Source organism: Protopterus annectens, chromosome 17.part0 (genome assembly GCF_019279795.1).
Source record: "Protopterus annectens isolate FY-2018-M chromosome 17.part0, PAN1.0, whole genome shotgun sequence".
In the NCBI taxonomy this organism is placed as follows: domain Eukaryota; kingdom Metazoa; phylum Chordata; order Ceratodontiformes; family Protopteridae; genus Protopterus; species Protopterus annectens.
Genome location: NC_056751.1, coordinates 366,688,792 through 366,715,914, shown reverse-complemented (window position 1 = coordinate 366,715,914; position 27,123 = coordinate 366,688,792). Strand labels below are relative to the sequence as shown.

Here is a 27,123-nt window from a genome sequence, read left to right as displayed (position 1 = left end):
AGATATGGATCAGTGTGATTTTGTGGAGGGGAAGCAAACATTTGACAACATAAACAGAACACTGATTATCCATACTGAAGCAGAATGTAAGACAATAACATTGTTAATGGTGGGTCTTGATGCAGGGAAAGCTTTTTCAGAGTAAGCCGGGACTTTAGGAACAGGGCAATGGAAGCATTTGCATTTCCTGAAAAAATATAAGGTTGATTAGGAGGATACATGAGGGACTGGAGGGGAAAATTAAAGTAAGTGGGGACCCTTCTGATAATTTCTGCATGAGCAGAGGAGCCAAGCACTGGTGTGCTATTTCCCCTTTTTCCTTGCATTATATTTAGAACCACTGGCAAAAAAAATAAGGGACTCAGAAATTCAAGGATATAATTGGCATATTAGTCAAAAAAAGAGGGCTCTGTTTACAGATGATATTTTACACCTGACAAAACCAGAAAGAGACATTGCAGTTCTATGGAACATTTTAAGACAGTTTCAGATCTTTTCAGGATAAAAAATTAATGAAGCTAAAACAAACCAAGCAAAGGAAAAAGCTGAGAACCCAAGCCACACAAATCCAGTTGGTAATCCCCCCCCATAAAAAACAAAGAGTACAACAAAGCCAGCTTCTTACTCTAAGAGTAAAGCAAAATCCTTAACAAGTAAGACTGCAAAAGTACTAGTAAAGTAAAACTAAGAGCTAGCAAAAAATCATCCAGAGCCTGTTTACTTAAAAATAAGCTAAAACTACAAAAAAAAGCTGCAGATCAAGACAATTGAGAATGCACTCTTGTGTGACTCCCTTGACTGCCTGTTCAGACGATATTGCTGTGAAGATCTGCTGATGAAAGAGACAACAAAAACAAAAAATCCAAAAATATGTGAGTTCTGAGGAGTTAAAAGAACACAAACAAACACTGTTCCTGAGGTGTTTGAAAGTTTCTTCCCCCAAGTGAGAACTGATCTCCAAAGGTCAACACACCTTCCACAGCATCCAGCCACATTGAAACCTTCCCTGCCCCCGTGGGCTGTGTGAACTGACTTACCTGTGTAGTTTTATTGGCCAGGCCACAGCATTTCAATAACTTACCCATCCCATACGGCTCCAGTGCAATCAGCGCCTTCTCACTGGATCTTTTTTGAGGAAAGGCGTTGGCTGTTGGTGAAAAACCCTCAAGGAAATTAGCTTGGAGTTTATCTGCAGCCAAGGAATTTTAAGTGAAATGGACCCTATAAATAAAGACATAGGAATTTGCAGACTTTGATCCAAAAATAATTTTCTGGCTTGTTAGGCAGATCATGCCTTTTAGTACTTTTGGCTTTTTTTTCAACCAAATCACCTTTGCCATTGATGACTTTTGGCAGTCCATACAGCCTACCCCTTCCTTTCTGGATTGCATATTGGCTACAATTCGGCCTGGCTACTCAGAAGGGGTCATGTCAGCCTACTGTCATAACTATGGATTACTTGTGAACCTTCAAAATCTCTGGAGTGACAGAACTCAAAAAAAATCTTGCTCTGGCCCACTTTTCTGACAAGTCTGTTCAGTTACAGGCTTGCTGTTCCTGAACTGCCCACTTGTTTGGTGTGCATCTACATTTCCCTTAGACTGGCAAGTTCTGAGTGTTCATTTGACAGAGCTGAGCACATGGGGCAGCTTAGAAAGAAAAAACAAGTGGCAGATGACTTGAAACTGTACACAGATTGAAAACTAGGGGTCAACTCCATGCTCAGCTGGCCTCAAATGCCCCCCTACTTACAAAATAGTAACTCCCAAAAAATTGGCCTACCCCTGTTTCCCAATCCACTAAGCACTGAAGGTTGAGAGCTTTGGCGGAGTTGCCACTGTTGCGCACTAGGTCGGTAGACGGGTTTTAGTATGCGTACTACCGTGCCACCTAAAGTCCTTTCTGCTCTCACATGAAGCTTACTCAGGATCTTCATATACTTCTGATACTCATCCTTCTCTCATCACTCAGACCACTTATGACTGAGATCCAAAGTAGATGATTCTCTACGCATTTGCATGTACTTGACTTGCAGGTACTTATTACATGATGCGGCACTCACCAAAGTCATAAAAGGGGTCTCAAAATCAAAATATTCTCGGTCACCCAACTCCCCCAGCTCTCTTTTTCAGCTTTCGCTCTATTCCTTCTACCTCATGGCCTAACATACAAGGCCAATGTCCTCTCAGATTTGATGAATATGCACCTGGAATAAAAAGGAGAGATCCATCAGAGCCCTAAGGAGATCAACTAACCCTCTCTCCTCCTAAAAGGACGTGCTGGGTATAGATAGATCACTGAGGGACCCACCATCACCCTGAGCTCCATGCTGTGCACAAACAGCAGACCAGTGGCTGGCCTTGTTCAAGAGAAATCTTGACCAATGGATGGACATATATCTAGGCCCAACCCAGGGATACCCTTAGTGTCACTCACAAACAGGAGCACAGCAAAATAATGGGTATAGTAGTTATTTCTCCCAGAGGCCACCAAAGCGGTTAAACGCATGGCTAGGCTTGTAAATGCCCTCGGGCAGATAGCCTAGTATGAACCTATGAACCTATGAACCTATGAAAGGCAACACATATGTATATACAATACAAAGGCAGTACATTATGGACCCACATATGAACTGGTTTAGCAATATCCATATTTATGACGACATGATAAGATGAAGTATTTTAGGAATATGGATTAAAAATTATTCTTGTATGGTAGCTAGGTATATGTGGGAAGAGACTAAACAAAAGATAATACAAAAACAGAAAAAATGGAAGCTTTGTTAGATGGATATGGATAGTAAGATACAAGCAGTTAAAATGTTTTAGTCCCATTATTCTTATACACTGGTCAGGCATATTTTTAATCAACTCGAGAAGTTGAGGACAACAATTAATAAAGAGCTGAAAGACTTCATCTGGGTAGGGAAGATGGCAAGAGTCAAGTGGGATAAGCGGGTTCTTCCAATACACCCGGACATATTAAGATTACTCTATTTGAAGGGGTATTTCAGAGCTACAGTTATGGCTCCTATACATAGCACAAGCAGAAAAAATGTATGTACTCACCATAATGTTCCATCTGAATTGTTGCTTTTCATTTGTCTTCAACCTGTGGGACAAGGATCCGGTATGGATCTGACTCCACCGCATTTTCCAGCATCAGATCCATGCTCCACCCTCCTCCCCTACCCATACCCTACATCTCCCTCCTCCCCTCAGATCGAGTTTGCTGTAGACAGTAGCATCCCAACTTAACCATATGCCTAAACCCTGGCATTAACACCCATTAGCTCAATAATGAAAAAGACTTGCCAGAGTAGGGGGCTATGCCTCTTCCATCTGGTCCACTACACAGCCCACATAAGTCAGGGGGAAGGAGGGAGGGACTGTTGAAGACAAATGAAAATCAACAATCAGATGGAACGTTATGGTGAGTACATAACTTTTTAATCTGAAGTTGTTGTTTTCATTTGATCTTCAACCTGTGGGACAGAGTTGCCAGCTATCAAACAGCCCTTGGAGGTCCTCATGAAAGGATGGTCTGGAGCACGGTTGAGCCAAAAGATGCTGTGCCTCTGGAAAGGAGATCCAATCTGTAATGGGAGATAAACATATGTGATGACACCCATGTAGCGGCAGTCATCTAAGGAAACCCTAGACCAAAGGGTTACAGACCTGTTAGAATGTGCCCTGATATGACCTTGTGAGGATAAACCTTTGGCTCAACAGGCCAGCGCAATACACGTAGAGATCCAACGAGCAACAGTTACTTTCGATACAGGTTTTCCTAAGAAAGGGTTAGAAAAGGAAGCAAAAAGCTAATCAGACTTACAAAAGGATTTTGTTCTATGTAAAAAGAAATGCAGTTGCCTATGAACATCAAGCAAGTGCAATTTATACTCTCCCTTATTCTGGAAGTTCGGAAAGAAAACATGGAGACTGATGACCTAGTTAACGTTAGACTCTGATGCCACTTTCGGAAGGAATGAGGGATTCATCCTTGGGGGAACGCTGTCTTTATGAAATATCACAGAAGGGGACTCAACTGATGAGGCCTGAACCCTGTCTTTATGAAACACCATATAAGGGGACTTGACTGACTAAGGCCTAGATATCCAATACTCTCTTGGCCAAGGTAACAGAGACCAGAAAAGCCATCTTCCAAGACAGGAACTGCAAGTCATCTGTAGCTGCTGGCTCAAATGGGGGAAAAACCAAAGCTTGTAGTACTAGGGTAAGATACTAAGGGGGCATTGGGTTCTTGACTGGAAGCCTAAGTAAAAATGTACCTTTCAAAAAGGCTTTACAAAGTTTGGAAGAAGCAAAAAAAGCCAAATTATCTCCCAAGTGAAAACTGGAGATCGCTGCCAATTGTACGTTTACCATAGAAAAACTAGCACCATGATTAAAAATATCTGCCAAAAACTCCAAAATTGCAGGGACTAGAGCAGAAAAGGGGTCCAGATCATGTTGAGAAGCCCATATGGAGAACGCTTCCACTTACTGGAATAAACCTTCCTGGTAGAAGACTTGCGAGCCTCTACCAAAATCTTCTTGACAGGAGAAGACAGCCTTGGAATCCTAACTATCACTGGAACTGGAGCAGTCACGCCATGAGCTTCAGGCTGACTAAATCTGTGAATGGATCCGGGACCAGAGCTAGTGCCAAAGGAGGACAAGTGCATAAGAGCACAAAAAAGGGAACCAAACTTGGCAAGGCCAAAAGAGGTCAATGAGAATCACTAAGCTCCCCAGCCGTAGAGCTTTCTGAATGAATTTCAAAATTAGAAGGAGTGGAGCATAAGCATACAATAATTGGAGGACCAAGCATGAACTAGGGCGTCTCTGGGGGACTCCCCCAGAGGGAGGTTCAGACAGAAATACTCGCTGCACATTGTGTTGGAAGGAGAGGCGAAGAAATCATAGATATGCTCTACTACTGAAGGATTCAGAGACCACTTGTAAGGCATCAGGATAGATCTGCTGAGCCTGTCCACCAGTATGTTGGACCTTCCCGGAATGTGCGTCGCCACAAGAAAAAGGCCAGAGGAGATCACCCACTCCCACAATCTCATGGTTTCTCAACAAAAGAGTTAAGACCTGGTTCCCCTTGTTTGTTGATGTACCAGACTACAGATATATTGTCTGTCTGGATGGCAATTGTTCCTTGGGGAAAGTGGGCATGTAGAGCTTGTAATGCCAACAGCACTGCCCTCATCTCCAGGATGTTGATATGCAGATGGGTCTCCAAGGAAGACAACGTGCCTTGGACTGTCCTTCACATGCAATCCCCCCCCCCCCACACCTGAGCAAGGAGGCATCAGTGGTCACTGGGGAGGGAATAATAAGGGAATAATAAATGGATGGCCCAGAAGAAGATCTGGGGATTGAAGTCACTAGAGGAGCAAATCCCTGCAAGCTCAAGATAACTGAACCAGATGAGACAAGGGCAGATCTATCAATGACCACTGAACCCACAGCCTCAACTGGAAAACCCTCACATGGAGGTGAGCCATTGGAATAAGGGTAATCGTGGCCACCATGGACCCAAGCGCCCGAAGAACTAAATCTGCAGGGAGACACTGTTTGAACAATGCAATAGATGTGATGTCGGTGGGGAGAAAAGTCTGTCCGTAGTTAGGAACACATTGCTTTGGATAGTATCTAAGCAATTCCCAACATAAATCGAGAACTTGTACCAATACCAGTTGGGACTTATTCAGATTTATTGTTATGCTGAGGTCGTGAACAATCTTGAGAATGAGATCCGTGGCTTGACACAGTAGATGCCTGGAGGGAGTGGAAAGGAGCCAGCTGTCAAGGTAGGCGAAGACCTGGAACCCCTGCAGCTACATGTGAGCTGCCACTACTGCCATCACTTTCGTGAACACGTGGGGGCAGTGGTGAGCACAAAGGGGAGCACTCTGAACTGATAATGACCGTCTCTCAGCTGGAACAGGAGGAACCTCCAAGAGCATCAATGCATCTTGACATGATAGTACATGTCTTGGGGGGGGGGGGGTCCATCAAGCACATCCAGTCGTTTATCTGCAGAAAAGACAGAATGGATTTGAGAGTGACCATCCAAAACTTTGTCTTGGCAATTGACAGGTTTAAGGTTGAAAGATCCAGGATGGATCTTAATTCCCCTGTTTTCTTTGGTATTTAAAAGAACCTGGAATAGATGCCTGATCTGGATTGGTCTGGAGAGACGGGCTGGATGACTTGCTTTTCGAGCACCCTGAAAATTTCTACTGCTGCCTGCTCTCGAGCAGCCTGAAAATTTCTACTGCTGCCTGCTCTCGTTGCATGTGTGGGACATCCAGATGTGGCTGAAGGAAGGGGATTGAGTATCCTCTGGATATTATCTGCAACATCTAACGATCATCTGTGATAAGACTCCCAGACCGTTGGGTGCAGAGAAAGACACCCCCGACTGCCTCCAGAGACGGGCAGTCTGGCAACCCTTCAGGGGTGCTGCAAGGGACTGTCTGGGAGAGAATCCAGAGAACCTTGTTTCCTCGGGCCCCCTCTGCCACAAGAGCGGCGGCTATCATATCCCCCCCTGCCTCCGGGGGGAGACAGGTCTGAAGCATCGTGGGAAAAACCCAGAGACTTGCAGAACCACATCTTCTTAATCCCATATTGATTCCTGGAAAAGGATCGTTGCGGAGTTGAGAAGCGAATCCTGACAGCAGACAGGGTCTTCCATCTTTCTTGCTCTGGAACAAGGTGTCTCAAGCAGTCTTGCCAAAGAAGGTGGAACAGTCAAAAGGGGCATTCATAAGAGACACCTTGAAGGGTTCCAAGAAAGCACAAAGCCAGAGCCAGGTGTGGCGCCTGATGGCTACATGTGTTCTGGCCGCCATACAGGAACCTTCAGTCACAAGTGACAGGAGCCTCATGGAAGTATTGGAAATGGAAGTAAGGGTGGCCATATGGGAAGGGAACCTTCTTCACCTCCGCTGACATGGACCCTGGGGCAGTCTCAGCAACCGCCATATGGGAAGGGAACCTTCTTCACCTCCGCTGACATGGACCCTGGGGCAGTCTCAGCAACCTCTATGACCAGGTCCCGCTGCAGTCTGATGACATGTGCCATGTACTTCAGTGCACTCAAATCAAACGTGGCTATGGTGCAAGTCTGCTTTCCAAAACAGTACACAGCCTGTGACTCTCGGCCTGGCAGATGGACTGAAGATCTCTCCTGAGTGAGTTCTTTCTTCGTGGCCAACGAAACCACCATGACATCTTCCAGAGATCTCTTTGACCAGTGTTGTCTGTTGGACGGGGCACTAAGAACTTTGTCCGGGCACTTGGGAATATGCTCAAATATGTCCGGTTCCTTCCAACCTGAATGAAATTAGGTCCACAAGAGGATCCGCGGGAGGGGACAATCAAGAGGTAGAGGGGCCTGTGCCAAACGGCTCCAGGAACACAGACTCATCCAGGTTGGGTTTTTGGGTAGACCACCCCCCACGCTGGGGCAGGATTACCACGATGTCTCCGAAGGAACATCATCAGGGGGCAAATGGGGGGGGAACCCTCCCCTTCCTCCAAGCTGATGTCTTCTGTGAGGGACTCTGGAGGGGAGTCCAAGTGTCTCCTTTTGCACGTACGTTTCCAAGGAGCCCCTCAGGGGGAGTTTCTGGGGACGACTCGTTAACCTCAGGAAGCTCCCTGGGAGGGAATCTTGGGGCGGAGTGGCAACAGGCTGTTTCTTTAGGAACAGGGTGGTGGATTCTAGGCCAGAAAGAGAGGGAGCCAGGACGGACTCTGAGGAAGACAGCACCGGGGTCTCAATGAAGCCAAGAGAACCTTCTCCACCACATCAAAAGCAGATGGCAAATAAATCCCGGTAGCAGAGGAGAGTAAAGCCAGATCCACTGCCCTCTGCGCCGAATGGGGAGCCAGATCCAAGCCTCCAGGCATCAAGACTCCAAGTGGAAGGGCCAACTCCGAAAATCTCAAAGCTGACACCATCCACTCAGATTCGAGACCGAGACTATGGGTTCAAGAGTCGGATGGCTCCGAAAGGGTCAGAGCAGAGCCACTCAGGGCAATGGTTGGCATCGAGGTACCTGGGACAATCGGCACCGACTCCCAAACACTGGGAAACCTCAGACCAGACAACTCCAAAGGCAGGAATCGGATCGGAGGAGCAATGGGAAGGAATGCAGAGTGAGTGTTCCAAGCCCTGGAGAGGGAGGGTGCAGGCAAGACTCCCATCTGGATCTGGTTCCAGATAAACCTCCACATCATCCTGTCCACCTCGGCTTCAGGGAAAACTATGGATGGACTGAATAAAGGAAGCCACCAACCCGTTCCTGAAGCGACGCAGAGGGAAGGCAGAAAGAGGTGAACGGCCACGGGAAACCTCTGGCGAAAAAAGCTGAGACTGGAGTCAAGTTCCTTGAGGGAAGCTCTGTCAGGAGACTGTTTTTCAGGCCTGTCCCAGTCTTTGGGATGAGATTTCTCCCCATCCCCGCACTTCTTCGAGAGAGATTGAGTCCCAGAAGCTGGGGTGGCAGAGATAAAAGGGACAGCAGCCTCCGAAGGAAGGAGGCCCTTTAAAATTAGCTTGCTCCTCCTGTCGATCAATGCATGGGGAGGGTCGAAACCTCCGCAGATCGAACAGGAGGTCTCCAGGTGCTAAACCCGTAAGCACACAACAGAGTGTGGCCATTAGAGGAGGGCAGCTTGTAGCCACACATCACACTTCCTGAAGCCTGGCTTGGATGGCTTCGCCATGGCTAATGGAAACAAGTACATGCACTTACACACACTAGAAAGGGATTTTTTTTTTGAGAAACCGATGCACTAGCGCACAGGGATAGGGTAGGTAAGGAAAGACAGTCACAGGTAGAGAGATTTAGAAAGTAAATGGGAAGATTTTCTTACAGAAAAAGAAGTTTAATAATGAGGAAAACTTGGGGCTGCAATCCACGCGGCTGCTTACATGATTGGCAAATGAGATCTGAGGGGAGGAGCTTGGAGCTGATGCTGGAAAATGCGGCCGAGTTGGATACATACCGGATACATGCCCCACTGGTTGAAGATCAAATGAAAACAGATACTATAATTCAGTGTGAAAAGGGATGATGATGAAACAGGGGAGAAGCTCAAGAAAGTCATAATCATAAACCACTTCCATCGAGTGGTCAAGATGTCAAACGAAAATACTGAAAATCAAAGCACCAAACATGCACAACACCGAAACCAGTAATGTTGACCCATCCAAATTCGACATTACTCAGCATACCTTCCCTCCCAGTCAAATTCAACAAACATTTTGCACGGGGGCAAGCCACCCAGCACCCCCTAATTGTGTGTAAAAACTCAGAGATTGCACTACAATGAGGAAATGAGTACATTTCCCGATCCTCACTGTACCGCAATCCCAACGCAGAACGTTGACATCACAACAGCGAATGCACACTAGCATCAACCATTTTTGGTTTGGCCTTCCATGAACTGGGAAATTTGCCTTTCAACTACCCCAGTTTGACAGAATGCCATCCAACAACATGAACATGATAGTAAATCATATATATTATACATATATTTTACATATATATATATATATATATATATATATATATATATATACACACACACACACACACACACACACACACACACACACACAGATATCTGTTGCAGGCGATACAAGTCACAGCCTGCTACAGAACCCCCAACATGTCTCTAGACTCTCACTCCAAGTTCCTAAGCACCCTGGAATAAAGGTCCAACCCAATTCTCTCACACTGGATAACTTCAACTACCCTTCCATCAACTGGGAAAACTATTCAAGTACCAATGTACAGGCCCAACGCTTTCTGTAATTTATCAATTTCATTGACCTGGACCAGCTCATTCTGACCCCCACTAGAGGAAGCAACATCCTTGACCTGGTTATCACCAACATGGGAGACCGTTGCTCCACACCTACAGTCAAGCCCTCCCTGGTTAAATCCGACCACAAACTGATCACCATGGAAATCTCCATCTCACCTACAACCCCCACTAAGGTGACCACTCTAAAAAACTAAAGCCACCTTTGGGCTCCTAAAAACAGAGGTGGCTAACGTCTCGGCACCCATGCCAATGGAAAATAGCTACACGACAGCCGAATCATACACCAATGCACTATACGAGCACATACACAAATGCATGGACCTTGCCATACCAAACAGAACTAAGATGCTCTCCTCCAAAAAAAGGAAGCCAACCTGGTGGTCTCCAGCCATCAATAAACTCTACAATAGAAGGAAGAATCTGTTGCAGAAAAAAATGAAGTCACAAGACTAGAAAACCTCCCTTATCAGTCTCAACAAAAAGCTGAGATCCCTTATCAAATTCTCTAAAACCAGCTATGATGGCACAATTGCATCGGACACCAAAAGCAACCACAAAGCCTTCTATAGCTATATCAAAAACCTCCACGGCAATACCCAGATTTGCACTGAGTTATTGCACAATGGCACCTCCTATACTGAGCCAAGAGACATAGCCAACATACTGGCTGACAGATTCAGTGTCAACTTTACCCCCCCCCCCAGGGGCCCTATCACAATACCAGAAGAAAGTCTGGTACCCACCATTTCTGTGGCACAGGTAAAAGCTGCACTGTCCAAAGCCAAGAATACAGTGTCTAAGGGACCTAACAATATCCCTGGCTGCTTCCTAAGATACAAAACGAAATGGCACTACATCTGTGTGCCCTGTTCAATCAATCACAGCCTTACCTCAGGCTATGTCCCTAATGAATGGCGCACTGCTACAGTCATCCTGCTCCATAAAGGGAGAGCAACTACAGACCCTGGGAACTATCACCCCATTAGCCTGATGAGTCTGGTATGCAAAGCTATGGAGTGCATAATCATGGACCTGCTTAACAAAGATATAGGCAATCTCCAAAATCTTGACCCCACACAGTTTTGCTTTGTCAATGGGAGATCCTGCCTGCTGAACCTGGTTGACTTCTTCGAGGCAGTCACCAAGGCTGTGGATAAGGGTAAGGCAGTGCATACAGCCTACTTTGACCTGGCCAAGGCCTTTGATACCATTCCCCACTCAGGTATTATTGATAAACTCACCAAACTAGGCATCAATGCTTACATCACTAGGTGGGTTGCAATTTGGCTCACAGACAGAACCCACAGAGTGAAAGTTGTGGATTCCAAGTCAGAATGTTGACCAGTCACGAGTTGAGTCCCACAGGGCTCGGTCCTGGGTCCTCTCCTGTTTGGCATCTACTTCTCAGAAGTTTAGGCCAATACAGGAGGACTCTGGCTGACCAAGTTCACTGATGACTGCAAGCTTGGAATCATTATCAAATCCCCAAATGATGCAGACATCCTACACAAGGGCCTCTCTGAGCCCAATGACGGGTGTTGGAACCGTGGCCTGAAGCTTAACGTCAAAAAAAATGTTATCATCCCCTTTGGAAAAAACTCAGTTCCCACGAATTACCACATTGATGGGAGCCCACTGAACACTGAAGGGGCCCATAAGAGATCTGGGCACCCAGGTCGACAGCCACCTCACCTTTGGCCACCACATTGCCACTGTGATCAGAAAGTCCTTCTACATGGCACATCTTACAACCAAAGGTTTCGCATCCAGAAAGAAAAAGGTCATTATCCCTCTGTTGTCATCCCTCATTAGACCAGTCATCGAATAAAACGCCCAGTTTGGCATGTACCTGACCAAACACCTACAACATCTGGACAGGCCACAAAAGTACCTCTGAAAAAGGATCCAAGGCCTTAAACACATGTCCTACACGGACAGACAAGAAACTTCAACTGTTCTCAGTCGCTTATCGTCTACTTAAAGGTGATCTCTACTTACAAAGCCATGTCCGACCTAGCCCTACTTGAAATGCTACACCTAAAGAAATCCCAATCCCCCCATGCCACATGCTCCAGAGATCACAATCTCATTTCCACAATTAACAGAACATGGTGGAGGGACAGGTATGTCTCCCAAAGACTGCCCATACTCTGGAATAAGCTTCCCATTCACGTCATGCAGAGTACCGCGCTGGCCCTCTTCAAGAAAAATCTTGACAAGTGGATGGGTAACAAAGTTCAACCCAAGGATCACTCCAGTTGCCCTACTGGATAGGGGCACTTTGAACTAACATCGGGTGGCACAGTGCTGGGCAATTTTTTTGGGCTAGGCTTGTAAAGGCTCCAGGGCCAATAACCTAGTACACATCTATGAACCTATATGCATACACACTCAAAATTAAAGGACAGTTGACCAGAAAGAGACAGATTGTTGCCAATAATGGTGTTTGAAATGGGAAGCAAAACTAGAAACCCTGATAAATAATGGCAATTACACACATTTCATAAAGTCACTAAATATCCTATCTAGAGATCCTTTTGTTGGCAATGTATGCACAGATATTTTTAAAACAACTTCTTACTCATTGCATAAAGCCATCAAATCTCTAATTAGGAGATGCTTTTACTAGCAATGTATACATATTAAATGGATATGCAAAATCAGCACAAGTTTTTTTTTTTTCTTTCCATAACATAGTATTGTTAAAAACACATGCAACAACTGGGGCCCTAACACCTCCTTGTCACATGACATCATGATGAAGAAGGCAGGAATTAGCCTTTCAAATGGACTGTTTCAGCAAGGGCTTTGTATGTGTACATATTTATACATATGTAATATTCTCTTTTTCTGCAGTCACCACATTTACTCAAGTGCAACATATGAGACCCTGCGAAAGTTGCAGTAATGATATGTTACCACGGATACTACACTGCTGGAGGGAGGTTATCTGCCCTGGTGTTAGTCTATTGCCTTGGGAAAATGGATGGTGTATTTAATTCACAATATCTACGGATCTTCTAAAATATTTTTAATACACAGCTTTTTTTCTGTTTTGGCCCATTTCTTAACCCCTACAAGTAAGCAAGCATCAATAAATAGAAACATGCTTAAAGTAAGCTAGTCAGATGAACTCATGGTGGGGGTAACCACCCTGCCACCACTGTCTCTTTCTCTCTCTGCAAAGCCCTTTATGATACATAATACATGATGCATTATAATGCAAAAATATATACACACCTCCAAAATATTTCTAAAAAAATAATTTTCTTTATTCAATTTCTGCTTAACACATACATCCCTACAGTGAACATACATAAACAAGGAAGACCCTGCCTACTGTGCAGAAGTCATGTCCTAACAATAGCAATGAACCGGGGAAAGGAATTTTATAATGCCTCTTTTTAGCAAAAAAAAAAAATAGAGAGAGAGAGATAGCCATCAATCAACAGTCAAAGTTTTCTTATATTTATTGTCTACTCTGCAGTTAAAACAGCACTACTTCAACTTTTTTTCTCCTCTTGTGTGTCTCTCTCTACCAGCCTGCTTTAGTCCCAGTAAGAAAACTGTACCCTCTTTTCTGTCCTTTCATACCACCTTAGATTCAGTCTTTTCTTCTATATTCTTACCCTTTCTCTCCTCCTCAATGTACTTTTACTGTATCCTTGTGGGACAGTCTGCCAAAGACTAATTCGGCAAATTGCATCTGTTTGAGACTGACTGTCCAAACAGACAACTCATGGAACTTTTTTTTTGGTTCACATGGGATGGCGTGCCCCTCCCTTCACAAAAATAAATAAAAATATCCAACTCCGAGATGCCAAACCTTGTGGTTAAGTAATAAAACGTTCAATAAGCTGTCTGCTCAGTTTTTCAGTTTCACCTCAATAAGCTTAAGCAAACCGTTTCTTGAAAAATTATACAATTGTTATCCCACAAACAAAAACATAAGCCACTTCCTCTTCATGACGCACAACCCCCCCCTTCGTTTCCCAAAAGAAATGCCACAGTTTTCGACTACAAGTTTTTTTTCAGCACCTAATAACCATATTACTACTGGTTCTCAGCAGAGTGATTATTTAACTCTTTCCTCACTAAGGTTTAAACGCATTCCCATCAAAGCCTGACAGAAGTTACTGACCGACTTGCAGACTAGGGTTTCCTTTCTCACCAAAGTGAATTACCAAACTACACCAGAATACCTATCAGCCTAAAAAGTGAAAGTTCTTGATGGGCATTTGCACATTTCATTGACAGCAAAATTGTGATCCTAAATCATGCAACAAAAGACTGCATGTGCTGCTTGAAAACTCTTGAATTTTAATTTCTGCACAACGCAAATCAAAGCAAACCGAAAGTTCAACATTTGTGGTGTATGGGTGGTTGTTTGGTGCAACCATACAAAAACGACAAAATAAAAAAGTCACCAACAAGAATTAAGTGCATGACTGGAATGTAATGAGTTGGCTGCTTTTTACAACTCCCTACAGAGTACCTTGACAGAAATGTTGGTAGAACAAATGGTAGTATCCAAGAAAATTATTCTTTTGAGCTGGGATATAGTGTCTGAATAGCCTAGACATAATAAAGCCTTACAAATTTTAATGTTACTGGCTGCCAAAAAGCAATTACTAGTAAGTGGAACTCAAAATTTAAACCAATTGTAGTGGAAGTACTGAATATTGTGAAGGAAATAAAAGAAATGGAGATGGGATATTTAAAAAAAGCACATTTACAGAAATAAATGTAATTTATGGGAATGTCAACTGCAGAATGCTTCTTAAGTAGTAGTGATGTTTAACGGCAAACAGGAATTCAGCAATTTATACAGTGTTGGAGTAATAATAAAAATCATTAACAAGAAAATAAATTTTATATGCTGCACAAAGATAATGGAAACTTATTTCATGATGATTAAAGGTGTTAAAAATGAAATAAAAATAAAGTTTGTAACTCTCAACTATCTTGAGCATCAACTTCTGAGATATTACAGAAAAACAATTTTGCTAAGCGTAGGACAATCTTTGACCATATGTTTTCCACCTTGCATTATAAACTACACCACTACTTTATTGGAAAAACAAAAATTAAATCAAAATGATTAAGTTTACTAATCAGAAATGGGTTATTTCCACTGAGAATGCCACAGTTTTCATAAAAAATAACTGCTGCCCTATCTCCTCTGCCTATACCTCTGTACTTTTATTGTAACAGCTTTTTCCTTTAAGTTAAATCTAGATTAGAATAAAGATGTTTTCATTTGTTAGAAAACAAAATCAAACACTTTCCTGAGTTTAATGCTGGCTCCATGGCGCAGAGGGATAAAGATGTAACTGCAAACCAGACAGCTAAGTCAGACTCAGATTCTCAATTAAGTAAAAGGCCAAACACGAAAGAGAAAAGGGAGTGCTTGCTACTAAATCACCTATCTGGAGGGCTGGTATGGCAGCTTGGTGCACTTCCAAAACTGACACCTTGCCAAAACTGGGTACTCAGCAGTTGCAGGAATAAAGATATACAGCCAACTAACAGCATATATGTTGTATACTAAGATATACACGCATCGGATATACAAAAATGCATGCATATGGGCTGAGTAGTGTGGTGGTTCTACACACTCAAGCTGTAATAGGACTGAGCAGAAACTCCGGATGCCGAACTGGATGATGATCCCAGTAAGGGAGCTGATTATTGGCTGGCTACAGGGAGAAACAGAGCCCCATCAAAAAAAAAAAAAAAGTCTGTGACCAGAACATCTACAAATGAGCCACAAGCTTATATAGTTTAGTATCATAACATTCAGGCTGCAATGTCCTACAAACAAGTCTCAGTTCAACAAACTTATTAAGATGCAATTTTTCCTTCAAACTTACCAACCATCTGGCTGCCCAATGTGACTGTCCACTGTTCCATTTGCCAGATGTTTCAGTTAAGGGCCTAGCCCCCTTCCCCAAGTAGCTGGCATTCATAAGTACTTATGTGAGCACCTGGTCTAGTTTCACTCTGCTTTTCCTTTATGTACATGAATGCATACTCCTTCACATGTACCACCTTAAAGGCAACCGTATACACAAAATTTGGTAGAGCCAAGCACACATCCATAGCCAAATGCTGCAAGATATACCCTCTTACTGATCCAGTACTAGTACTACAGCAGACTAGACTGCCTCCCTCCTTCCAGGATGGGCAACATGGCTCTGGCCGCACACTCCACACTCTTTGTCCAGCTTCTCTATCACCTAGCTTGCAACTTGATCCTGGGTTCATAGTCAGGACCTTACCCCTGGGTATAAAAGAGCCAGCTCAGTTCTACAAACTTTTCAAGCTATTGCGACAATATTAGTCTACAACAAATATATATGTGTGCTAAGCTACTACAGTGACACATATTAAAAGAGAATTTCACACACAGAATTCTAATATACGGAGACAGCATATAATTTTCAGGAAAAAAACTCCAACAATAACTTGTCTACAATATTTTAAGGAATAGTTACCTCTGCAAATTAATAACCAGAATGACAAATGCTTGGGGTGTTATAAATACATGATGAGTGAGATAATATTCATGTTGGCCAGCAAAATCCCAAAAATAAAAAGTGAAGTCTTCTATTGGAAATTCATTGATTTCAATTCCAACAGTTCTTTCTTCAGTAGGCACAACCTCAGGTTCCATACATAAACTCTTACATATTGTAGATTTCCCAGCCATTGATTCACCAAGGAATATTGTCTTTATCTTTTTTACCTCTTCTGCGTCACTTTTTTGGAGCTGGCTGAAGTAGTTTCGAATCTGCTTAAGTCCTCCAGAGCACACTTCATCTGGTGGCTCTCTTAATGGATTGGATCTTGCATTAAACTTCTTAAGTACTTTATTCTCAAAAAGCTCTGCTGGAAGTTTACGCAGCTTATTGTTTCCCACATAAAGTTCTACAAGTTTTTTTAATGTTAAAATGCATGGTGGTATTACCCGGATCCAGTTGCTGGAAATATTGAAGTATTCTAGACCACCGCAGTTGCTAAGGTCATCAGGAAGTTTGGAGATACGATTGTTGTTCAGCTTTAAATGCTTCAACCGGTGAAGGCTGCAAAAGATTCCTTCAGGAATGTTCTGCATTTTGTTCTGATTTATTTCTAGCTTCTCAAGTGATCTCAAATTCTTGATTTCTACAGGAAATTCTGCTAGTTCATTTTTAGAAAGAGCGAGTTCCTTTAATTTTTTCAGTTCTGAAATTCCTATAACATTCTTCAGTTTGTTACGGTCTAGATTCAGAAACTCTATTTCTACATTACTCAATACTTCAGGTGGGATAACTTTCAGCCTTTTAGAGGCAAGATTTTGCTGTTTATCTGCTTTGTCTTTTTCATAACCTAGAAACAGAGGAAGGGACAGAGAGAGAGAATTATTTATAAACAGGTAACCACTCCAAAAAACAAACATCAGCAAGAAAGCATCTACATGCAGAAGTTTGCTGCCCATACAAATAAAGTCAACTGCCATTTGCACATTCTAATCAATCTTATAACAGGCCAATGAGCTACAGTTTTCCTCACATAAGAAAAAACAGAACAAGCCACTGCAGTTAGGACAGCAACATGTACAGTGACAAAGAAAGCATGGTGTCTAATAAAACCTTGCCAAACAAATCTTACTGAATTACTTGCTTGGGTGACTGGGAAAGAAGATAATTTGAAGCCCAGATAAAGTGCCACCGGAATTAATTTCCTTCTTCAATGAATGCTGATTAAGAAAATAAAATACCTGAGACTAGAAAAATATATAAAATATGTATACACTGTGCCATGTTAACACAAAATTAAAGTGTTAACTTTAAATATTCTGAAGCAAACAAATAAATTTGCACAAACGCAAGTTTATTCTTTGGGTCAGTTACTGTACATAAGAATGCATCCAGGGCAGAATTTGCTCATAAGATTTGCAGAAATTAACAAAACAATAATGGCAGCTTGGCTGTACACGTGCTGATATATACTAATATATTAAAGAGAGGAGGAGAATGCGAGTCTGTTCAGTCTAAGTGCTGCAGCTGTCTCTCCCTCTTCCATCTTATTCCTCCAGGAATCTAAAGTAACTTAAAGACTTCAGGTGTGTACTATAGTAATAACCAACGCCCGGGTGTGGGCAATGCTGAATTTACCCACGGTTGGTGTGGTTTGGTCACGAGGGCGAAGCCCGACTGGCCAAACAAAGCCAACTGTGGGTAAATCCAGCATTACCCACACCCAGGAGTGGGTTATTGCTATTATACAATGACATTATTTAAGAAAAAAAATAATTACTTTTCTTAAATAATGGCATTGTATAATGCCTCCTTGCTGCCCTTCCGCAGCTGTCTGGTATTCTGCAGCAGTTATGATGTACTGCGCATGCGTATGCCTACGCAGTACATCAGAGCTGTGGGCAAAAGCAACGGAGAAAGCAAGATCTCCGTTGCTTTTTACAAACAGTCTCGCTATGTTAAAGGAGTTTAACATAGCGAGACAGCTTTAAAAAAAGCAACGGAGAATCTCCGTTGCTTTTTTTAAAGCTGTCTCACTATATTAAACCCGTTTAACACAGCGAGACAGTGGGAAGCAACAGACATCTTGCGTTCTCCATTGCTGTAAAAAAAGATTTATAGTAATGGAAAAAGTCCGGGCGACCGGACCTTTTTCCATTATTATAACTCTAATTTACAATGTGCACGCTGACCTTTTTCCATTATTATAACTCTAATTTACAATGTGCACGCTGACCAATCAGCGTGCACGTTTTTGAATATTAATGGGGGGGGGGTCATTGTATAATTCTCAGTTTATCAGCTGTATATACTCTCCTCCATTCCCTCATTTGAAAAAGGATTCTTCTCATAAGATTTAAATTAATTAGTCACCTTGATCTGTTGGTTATTCACCCTCACTTTCACTGCAACTCCATCACATCCCCCCTTCCAGTGTTTTGAATACCCTTCCTTCCCACTGTCTTCGTATCATTCACTTCTGACATTTCCCAGTATTAGTTGTCTTTGTGTCTTCTACAGGACATTGACCTCATTCTCCCTCTATGGCTTCTAAAATTGCATCCAGTATCCAAACTTCATTCCTACCAAAGTCTAGCAAAAATATACATCTTTCAGGATTTTTAAGATTCTTCTCCTTGTGCTTTTATATCATGGCCCCTAGCAACTGTGCTGAACATGAACAGAATTTTGTCCAGATACATTGGAAGATTCATTTGTTAATTTGTAAGGGAAGGTAGTTCACACAGGAAATGTCTTGCTTGATTGCTTCCTGAGAGCGGATTCAGAAGAACTTAGATATTTTCCTCTCTGGTGGGAGGAACTTGAAAGATCTAAGTGAGTTTGCCAAGAGGTTTCAAAGCAGAGTACTCTTTAGTTACAGACAGTGTTTCCAGAGGATGTTGAGTAAATTGTCCCTGGTGAAGATGTACACAATAAGTAGAAAATGGGGTACTAATGAAGACTTAGCTAAGGAAAAGGAGGTAAATTATCTGCAATAGAAAACAAATCTTGTAGCACAATCTCAAATTATCACATTTTGAGGTTATTCCCAAATCTCAAAAATATATTGCTTTGCGATTCCATCAGCAAGTAGCAGAGAGGTATATATGAACCTATGAATAATCCAGGGCAAATCTTAAAAAATGATGTATTTTTTTTTTAACGAGGGGATGTATCATAACCTCTCCCCAACACAAAACCTAAAAGAAAGTTCAAGGGACTATTCAGATTCATTATAGCTTCCTACTTCAGACCCATCATAGTGGAATCCCTGCTGGAACTGGTCACATTTGAAAAGGTTAAAACGATTCTTAAAAAACATACCTAGATGGGATTTCATTAGAGGTAATTGGATGGAGATGGCTCAGTTTATCAGGGCCTTTGCAGAGATAGCTAATAGGATAATACAAACAAAGCTCATTCCATTTTCCTGATCTCACTCTGTGATTTCTTCAATCCCAAAGGAAGGCAAGTATCCCCCTCTCTTGCAGACCTACGTCAGTATTAAACCAGGACTATAAATTATTTATGGCTATTCAATATGGTGGCTACTATTCTACTGGTCTTAATCCATACTGATCAGACAGGACTTGTTCCGGGAAGCTCCATGGCAAATAACTTTATAAAAACTAGTTTACCATTGGATTACACAAATTCTGACACTGCAACTTTGCTTTTCACAAGTTTGGATGCAGAAAAAGCATTTAACAGAGTCTTCTGCATGTTTTGGTCGTACTTTTGAAGAGGATGGAGTTCCCCTGGGAAATTTGTCACACTACATAATTCTCTATATATGGATTATGCTGCAGTTATAAAAATTGGAAGTAGGCTATCCAATCCATTTAGATTAATTAGGGGGACTTGGCAGGGATGTACACTCTCCTCATTACTGTTGACAATTTATATTGAGCCCTGACAGAGCAGTTTAAATCATAAATAGGGGGCTATTGTCTGCATGCCAGATAAAGTTTTGCTCTATGCTGATGATTTGCTGTTGTATCTTTCTGCTCCATATCATACTTTTCCAAAAACATTCCCATTATTGGGGAGATATATAGCTTTGGCAGGGTACAGAATTAATACTAGCAGGACTCAAGAGGTCATGGTTAATTATACTCCCTGTGAGCGGATGGTGAATCTTTATTCCGTCTTTAACACCTTTATTAAATTATTACATAAAACATAAACAAACATTAACAGAAAACAAACTATATTAACATGTTTCCATTTTTATACCACATCTTTTCTTTCTTTGTAACTATCATTAGTCCAACATTACAAAACAATACTCAATTCATACCTTCCGTTAAATCTCACTCTTCCTCCTCCTGAACATTATGCTGCCTGTCTTGTTCCTGCAGTTTCCATGTATTTCTATGTAATTTCCTCCTTCCATTTTCCAAAGATCCCTATAACAGTTCTTTTGTCTCTTTTATAACATTCAGTTCTTCTACAGTTGAGTTATAATATTTCATTTCCATTTTCTAGTAATTGTTTTTTTGGAAGCAGAGAGAATTAAACTCAACAAGGCCTTACTATGTCTGGGCAATTCAGACCCTGTGCCCAGCTCAAAAGAATCATTTCTTTCTGGACTTTATTGTATACTTGGGAGCCGTACATATGTCCTATTGTTCTCTTATAAAATTGCCTTTCCAGTCTCCCTTCACAATCTTTTCTAACCTCCTCTAACTCATTCTTCTAGTCATCATGCAATGTCTTATATACCCTACTAAGTGTCCCTTTCAACAGCAATGTATGTTCTAGATTCAACTAAAAACTTTACAAATCAGGTCCTGCACTTAAGATTCTCCTATCCCTTTCTCTTTGCCTATACTCCGATATCAATCCCTGATAATGAAGGCAGTTTCTAGCCTGCAGTCCAAACGTCTTCTTGTCCTATAACCTTTCACTCTTTAGTTATTTACTCCCAATACCTTGGTTCCTTTGCCATTTTTCTCTAGTAAATTCCATTCCCCTCGTCTACTTTCTGCAACCCCACCTGCAGCCCTACTGGTAAAATCTCCTTTCTCCATTCTCATGTTAGCTTAGTTCTTGGAATATTTGCTGCTACATTATGAATATAATTTCTGCATTGTTGTTATTATTCTCTCCAAGGATCTGCTTCGAAATTCCCGTTCTCTATTTCTTGACGTTCCCTCCATTTCATCATCTCTTTCCATCCTGAATTATAGCCTTAACTGTATAGCTGTAAAATATCCCTTCAAATCAGGTAATCCTAAACCATTTTGTTCAATAGGCAGCATCAACTTATCCCAGTTAACTCTTGCCTCCCACATAAATTAATACAACTCTCTTATTTTCCACAACTTCTCCTCTGGTTGACAGAAATATGCCTGACCCATATATAAACTTAAAAGGACTAAAAATATTTTCAATGCTTGTATCTTACTATCCATAAACATCTTCAACTTTCTCAGTTTTAGTATTATCTTTTGTCTGGTCTCTTCCCACATATCCTTTGTGTCTGGATACATAAAACAAAGGATACAGCCATTAATTATCTTCATTAATTTTATATCCTGAAAAGATCTGAAATGGTCTCAAAATGTGAGATGTCTTGGGAATGTCCAAGATGATTGCACATTGGGTAACTGCTTAATTCTAGCAGAGAAAGCCAGTGGGCCTAGATTTCAGGGTACATTGCAGTAACTGGCCGGAAAGGGCACTGCCTGGAAGCCAGGAAAAAAAACATATCGAGAACCTGAAGGACAATCAGCTACAAAAGTGGAAAAAACAATGACAGGGAAAAATACTGTAGCTGTTCAGTAAAAAGCAGTGCAACCTCCAGACATGACTTCCAGTAACATACACAAAAGTAAAACACAAATGCACAAAGACCTAACTAAAATAAATAAAACACTGACGGAGTATATCAACTCAAAGAATAAAAGGATGGAAAAATGGAAGAAGTTTTAAACAGATATTCAGACAAAGTGATAAAATGCAAAACTCTGAGGTCAAAATAAAGTAAAGTCTGTCTGAATATAGAGGTTTCAAAAAAATAATAGAATAAGAGGACAGGGCACATAGAAAAAAATAAGAAGTTATGTACTCACCATAACGCTCCATCTGAGTAGGTAGCTTCATTTGTCTGCAACCTGTGGGTCTTGGATCAGATATCGGATCCGAGCCAGCAACTTGTTTCATAGCTAATGGATCCGAGCTCCTAGCTCCTCCCCTCACCCATAATACCCTGCCAACCCTCCATGACCTCAGATCGACTTTGCCCCTCAATATGTACCCAAAAAGGGTATTCCAACTAACATAGATCCGCTGAAGGCCAGGGGGAAGGAGGGGGGATGGTTGCAGGCCAGGGGGAAGGAGGGGGATGGTTGCAGACAAATGAAGCTACCTACTCAGATGGAACGTTATAGTGAGTACATAACTTCTTAATCTGAAGTAGGGACTTCATTTGTCAGCAACCTGTGGGACAGAGTCCCCAGCTACCTGAATCTTGGGTGGCCATCATGGAAGGATATTGCGGATCACCGCAGAGCCAAAGGATGCTCTCCCTCTAGAAATCACGTCCAGTTTGCAGTGGTTAATAAAGGTATGAGATGAGGCCCAAGTGGCTGCCGAACAAATATCATCCAATGGAACTCTAGATTTGAAGGCCGCAGAAGTAGAGATGGAAGGAGTGGAATGTGCGCGAACTCCTTCAGGTGCGGGTCTCCCAGAGGCTTGGTACGCCAATAGGATACACTGTGAAATCCAGCGTGATAGAGATACTTTTGATATTGCTTTCCCCAAATTAAATTTGGCAAAGGAAATGAACAGCTGGTCGGATTGTCTATGACCAGCTGTTCTATGAGTATAAAAACGTAGCTGCCTATGAACATCTAATGAGTGCAGCTTGTACTCTCCTTTATTCTGATATTTAGGAAAGAAAACCGGTAAATTTATGGATTGATTTATATTGGTTTCTGATGCTATTTTGGGAAGGAAAGAGGGATTGATCCTGAGGTACACTCTGTCCGGATGAAAGATCAAATAAAGAGGCTTCACAGAAAGAGCTTGAAGCTCCGAAACTCTCTTCGCAGAAATAATGTCTACAAGAAATGCTGTTTTCCAGGACAAGTATTTGAGATCTACTGAAGCAGCAGGTTCAAAAGGTGGAGCAGTCAAGGCTTAAAGAACTAGTGAAAGATCCCAAGGTGGTACGGCTTCTTTTATAGGGGGTCTAAACAAAAAGGTGCCTTTGAGAAAGGTTTTACACAACTTGGCCGACATCAAGGGCCCTGTGTCATGTCCCACATGGTAATGGGAGATGGCAGCCAATTGCACTGACAGTTGAGCAACTAGCGCCTTCCTGAAAAAGTTCGGTTAGGAAGTCTAATATGGATGGAAGAGGAGCCGTAAAGGGATCTAGATTATGATGCTCTGCCCAGATGGAGAAACGTTTCCATTTACTGCAGTGCACTTTCCTGGTGGAGGGCTTATGCGCTGCCACAAGGATGGCTTTGACTGGTGAAGAGATACCGGGAGTCCTAACTAGGAGTGGAACTGGAGCAACCAAGCTGTCGGCTTCAGACTGTCCAGATTTGGGGTCGGTAAGTCCGTCGGATGGGAGATTAGATCCGGACTGGGATCCAGAATCCAAGGGGGATTCACTAGGTGAGACCACACGTAAGGGAACCAAAATTTGCCAAGGCCAGAATGGGGCAATGAGGATCATCCTGCTCCCCAACCACGAGGCTTTCTGTAAGAGTTGCAGCATCAGGGGTAGAGAAGGATGGGCATAAAGTAGACCGGGTGGCCAAGCATGCACCAGAGCGTCTCTTGGAGTTTCCCCTGGAGGGGGAATCAGAGCGAAGAAATTGCCGCATTTGGTGTTTGAGGGAGAGGCAAAAAGATCGCAGCAGGGTTGCCCCCATATTGCAAATATCTGCTTCGCTACTAGTGGGTTGAGAGACCACTCGTATGGGGTAAGAAGGGTGCGACTGAGTTTGTCCGCTAGGATGTTGGCCCGCCCCGGAATGTGCGTTGCAATCAGAAAGCGGTTGGTGGAGATCACCCATTCCCACACTCTCATGGCTTCGTGACATAGAGGGTAAGACCTGGTTCCCCCCTGTTTGTTGATGTACCAGACAACAGACATGTTGTCCGACTGAATTGCAATTGTTCCTACGGGGAGGAGATTCTGAAGTGCTTGCAAAGCATTCAGCACCGCTCTCATCTCCAGAACGTTGATATGCAGGGAGGTCTCTGTATCGTTCCACGTGCCTTGGAACGTCCTGCCTGAATAATGCCCCCCACCCGAGGCGGGAGGCGTCTGTGGTCACCGTGGCGAGAGGGGGAGAGGTGCAGAAGGGTCAGCCTGTATGGAGGTCCGGAGCATGGAGCCACCATAATAGAGCCCTCCTACAAGCCTTGCTGATAGCAATGGGGCGATGGAGAGGAAAAGACAGAAAAGACCATTGTACTAGAAGGGTCTATTGCAGTACCCGCATGTTCAGACGGGCGCATGGAAGGAGCGTTATCGCTGCCGCCATGGAGCCCAGCGCCCTCAGGACCAATTCCGCCGGTGGGGTCTCTGATTGGAGGATAGCCCGCACATGAAGTTGCAAATTCCGAAGTCGTTCGGACGTTAGAAAGGCTCGTAGCTCTCTGGTGTCTATTCTGGCTCCTATAAATTCTATGGCTTGTGTCGGGACCAGAAAGGATTTGTCGGCATTGATGGTGATGCCTAACTGTGGGGCTAGGCGGAGAAAGAAATCTCTGGCTGAGCAAAGTAGATGCCTTGTTGGGGTGGTCAGGAGCCAGTTGTCCAGGTACGGAAAGACCTGTATTCCCTGGAATCTCAGGTGGGCCGCAATCACTGCTAATACCTTGGTGAACACCCTGGGAGCTGTGGTGAGGCCAAAGGGAAGGACCCTGAACTGGTAGTGACTGGCTCCCAGCCAGAAGCGGAGGAACCTCCTGGATCGTCTGTTCATTAGAATGTGGTAGTACGCAACCTTGAGGTCTATAGAGCACATCCAATCATTCTCCCTTAGAAGGGGGAGAATAGATTGAAGAGTGACCATTCGGAATTTTTCCTTGGTTACCAACAGGTTCAAGCGGGACAGGTCTAGAATCGGTCTCAAGTCCCCAGTCTTTTTTGGCACCAAAAAGAACCTGGAGTAGAACCCTAATCCGAGCTGGTCTTGGGGGATGGGCTGGATGGCTCTTTTTCTTAGCAGCTGCTGAATTTCTGCGTCTGCAGCCTCCCTCTGATCGGGTGGTACATCAGGGAGGTTTTTAAATTTGGGGACATGAAGTAATGGGATTTTGTACCCTCTGGATATAATTTGAAGCACCCAGCGGTCTGTTGTGATGGACTCCCATGCCGCTAGGTGCTCCGAGAAGTGCCCCCCCCCCCCCGACTGCCTCCAGAGTGGATCAGTCGGGCAACCCTTCAGAGCTGCTGCGTGGGCCGGTCAGAGAAAGGTTCTTTGGACCCAAAGTTTCTCGGAGCCCCTCTGCCCCTGGGGTGGCGTCCTCCCTGTCCTCCTCTGCCACAGAAGGACTGGTTGTCCGGAGCGGGTTGAGAATGTTGCGATTTCCGGAACCACATCTTCTTCTGACCATTTTGGTTCTTCGAAAAGGACTGCTGGGATGCAGAGAAGCGGACTCTGACTGCAGACAACGTCTTCCCGTCCTTCTCGCTCTGGACAAGTGTCTTGCGAACCATTTTGCCAAACAGGGCAGAACCATCGAAAGAGGCGTTCGCAAAAGACGCTTTAAAGGGCTCCGCAAAGTCACAATGACAGAGCCAGGCCTGACGTCTCATGACTAGGCCCGCTCCGCTAGCCCTAGCGGCTCCCTTGGTGGCGTGGGACAATAGCCGCATAGAGGTATTTGAAATGGATCTCAGAGTGGCCATTCGGGTGGAGTACAATTGTTTGTCCTCCGCTGACATGGACTCAGGGGGGGGAGGCAGCGTATTCTTTGATAAGATCCTGCTGCATCCTGATGACATGTGCCATACAGTTCAGAGACCTTACCAAGAAGGTCGCTGAACTAAAACCTCGCTTCCCTAAGCAGTCCATCGAGTGGGATTCCTTGCTCGGTGGATGGACTGGGGGCTCTCCTGAGCTAGTTCCCTCTTCGTGGCTGCCGCCAACATGGCATCTACGGGGGGACCCTTGCTCCAGTGTGACAGGTCTGGGGGGGGGGATTAGTATCCTGTCCGGGCATTTGGGTATTGGCTCCATGGTGTCCGGGTCCTTTCACGCCTGGTGGTAATAAGGTCCACCAAGGGGTCGGCCGGAGGGGACACCCAAGAGGTAGATGGGCCTGCTTCGAATGCCTCCAGAAACACGGACTCGGAGGAAGACTTGGGGGCAGACCACCCACCTCTGATCCTCAGCATCTCCATGATGTCTACAAAGGAGACATCCTCAGGGGGTGATCTTGGGGAGCCTTCCCCTTCATCCAAGTCCGTGTCCTCAGTTAAGGACTCAGGGGAGTCCACGTGCCTCCTCTTGCACTTATGCTTGCGGGGCACTTCCTCGGGGGGGGGGGGGCTGTCCGAGGAGGCCTTGCCAGCAACATCCTGTTCCAATGGAACTACCTGGGACATTGAAGCAGGCTGTCCCTTAGGCCGGGTAATGGAAGCCTGGCCCAGCAGAGAGGGAGTGCAAGGTGGAGCCGAGACAAGGGCCGGGGGTCCAGATGCTCTCAACAGAACCCTCTCCACTACATCGAAGGCCGAGGGGGAACCACTCTCTCTGGGCACG

The 27,123-nt window shown here is 43.8% G+C and overlaps 1 protein-coding gene across 1 annotated transcript in view; it reads right to left on the bottom strand.

Annotated features, from left to right (window-relative positions):
* Nucleotides 1-27,123, bottom strand: part of LOC122791394 (malignant fibrous histiocytoma-amplified sequence 1 homolog) — a 1,282,214-nt gene that overhangs the window by 1,188,377 nt on the left and 66,714 nt on the right. The window contains exon 2 of the mRNA XM_044059133.1: nucleotides 16,358-17,231. Within this exon, the coding sequence (XP_043915068.1) occupies nucleotides 16,358-17,231 (874 nt within the window). The remainder of the gene's footprint in view (nucleotides 1-16,357; nucleotides 17,232-27,123) is intronic.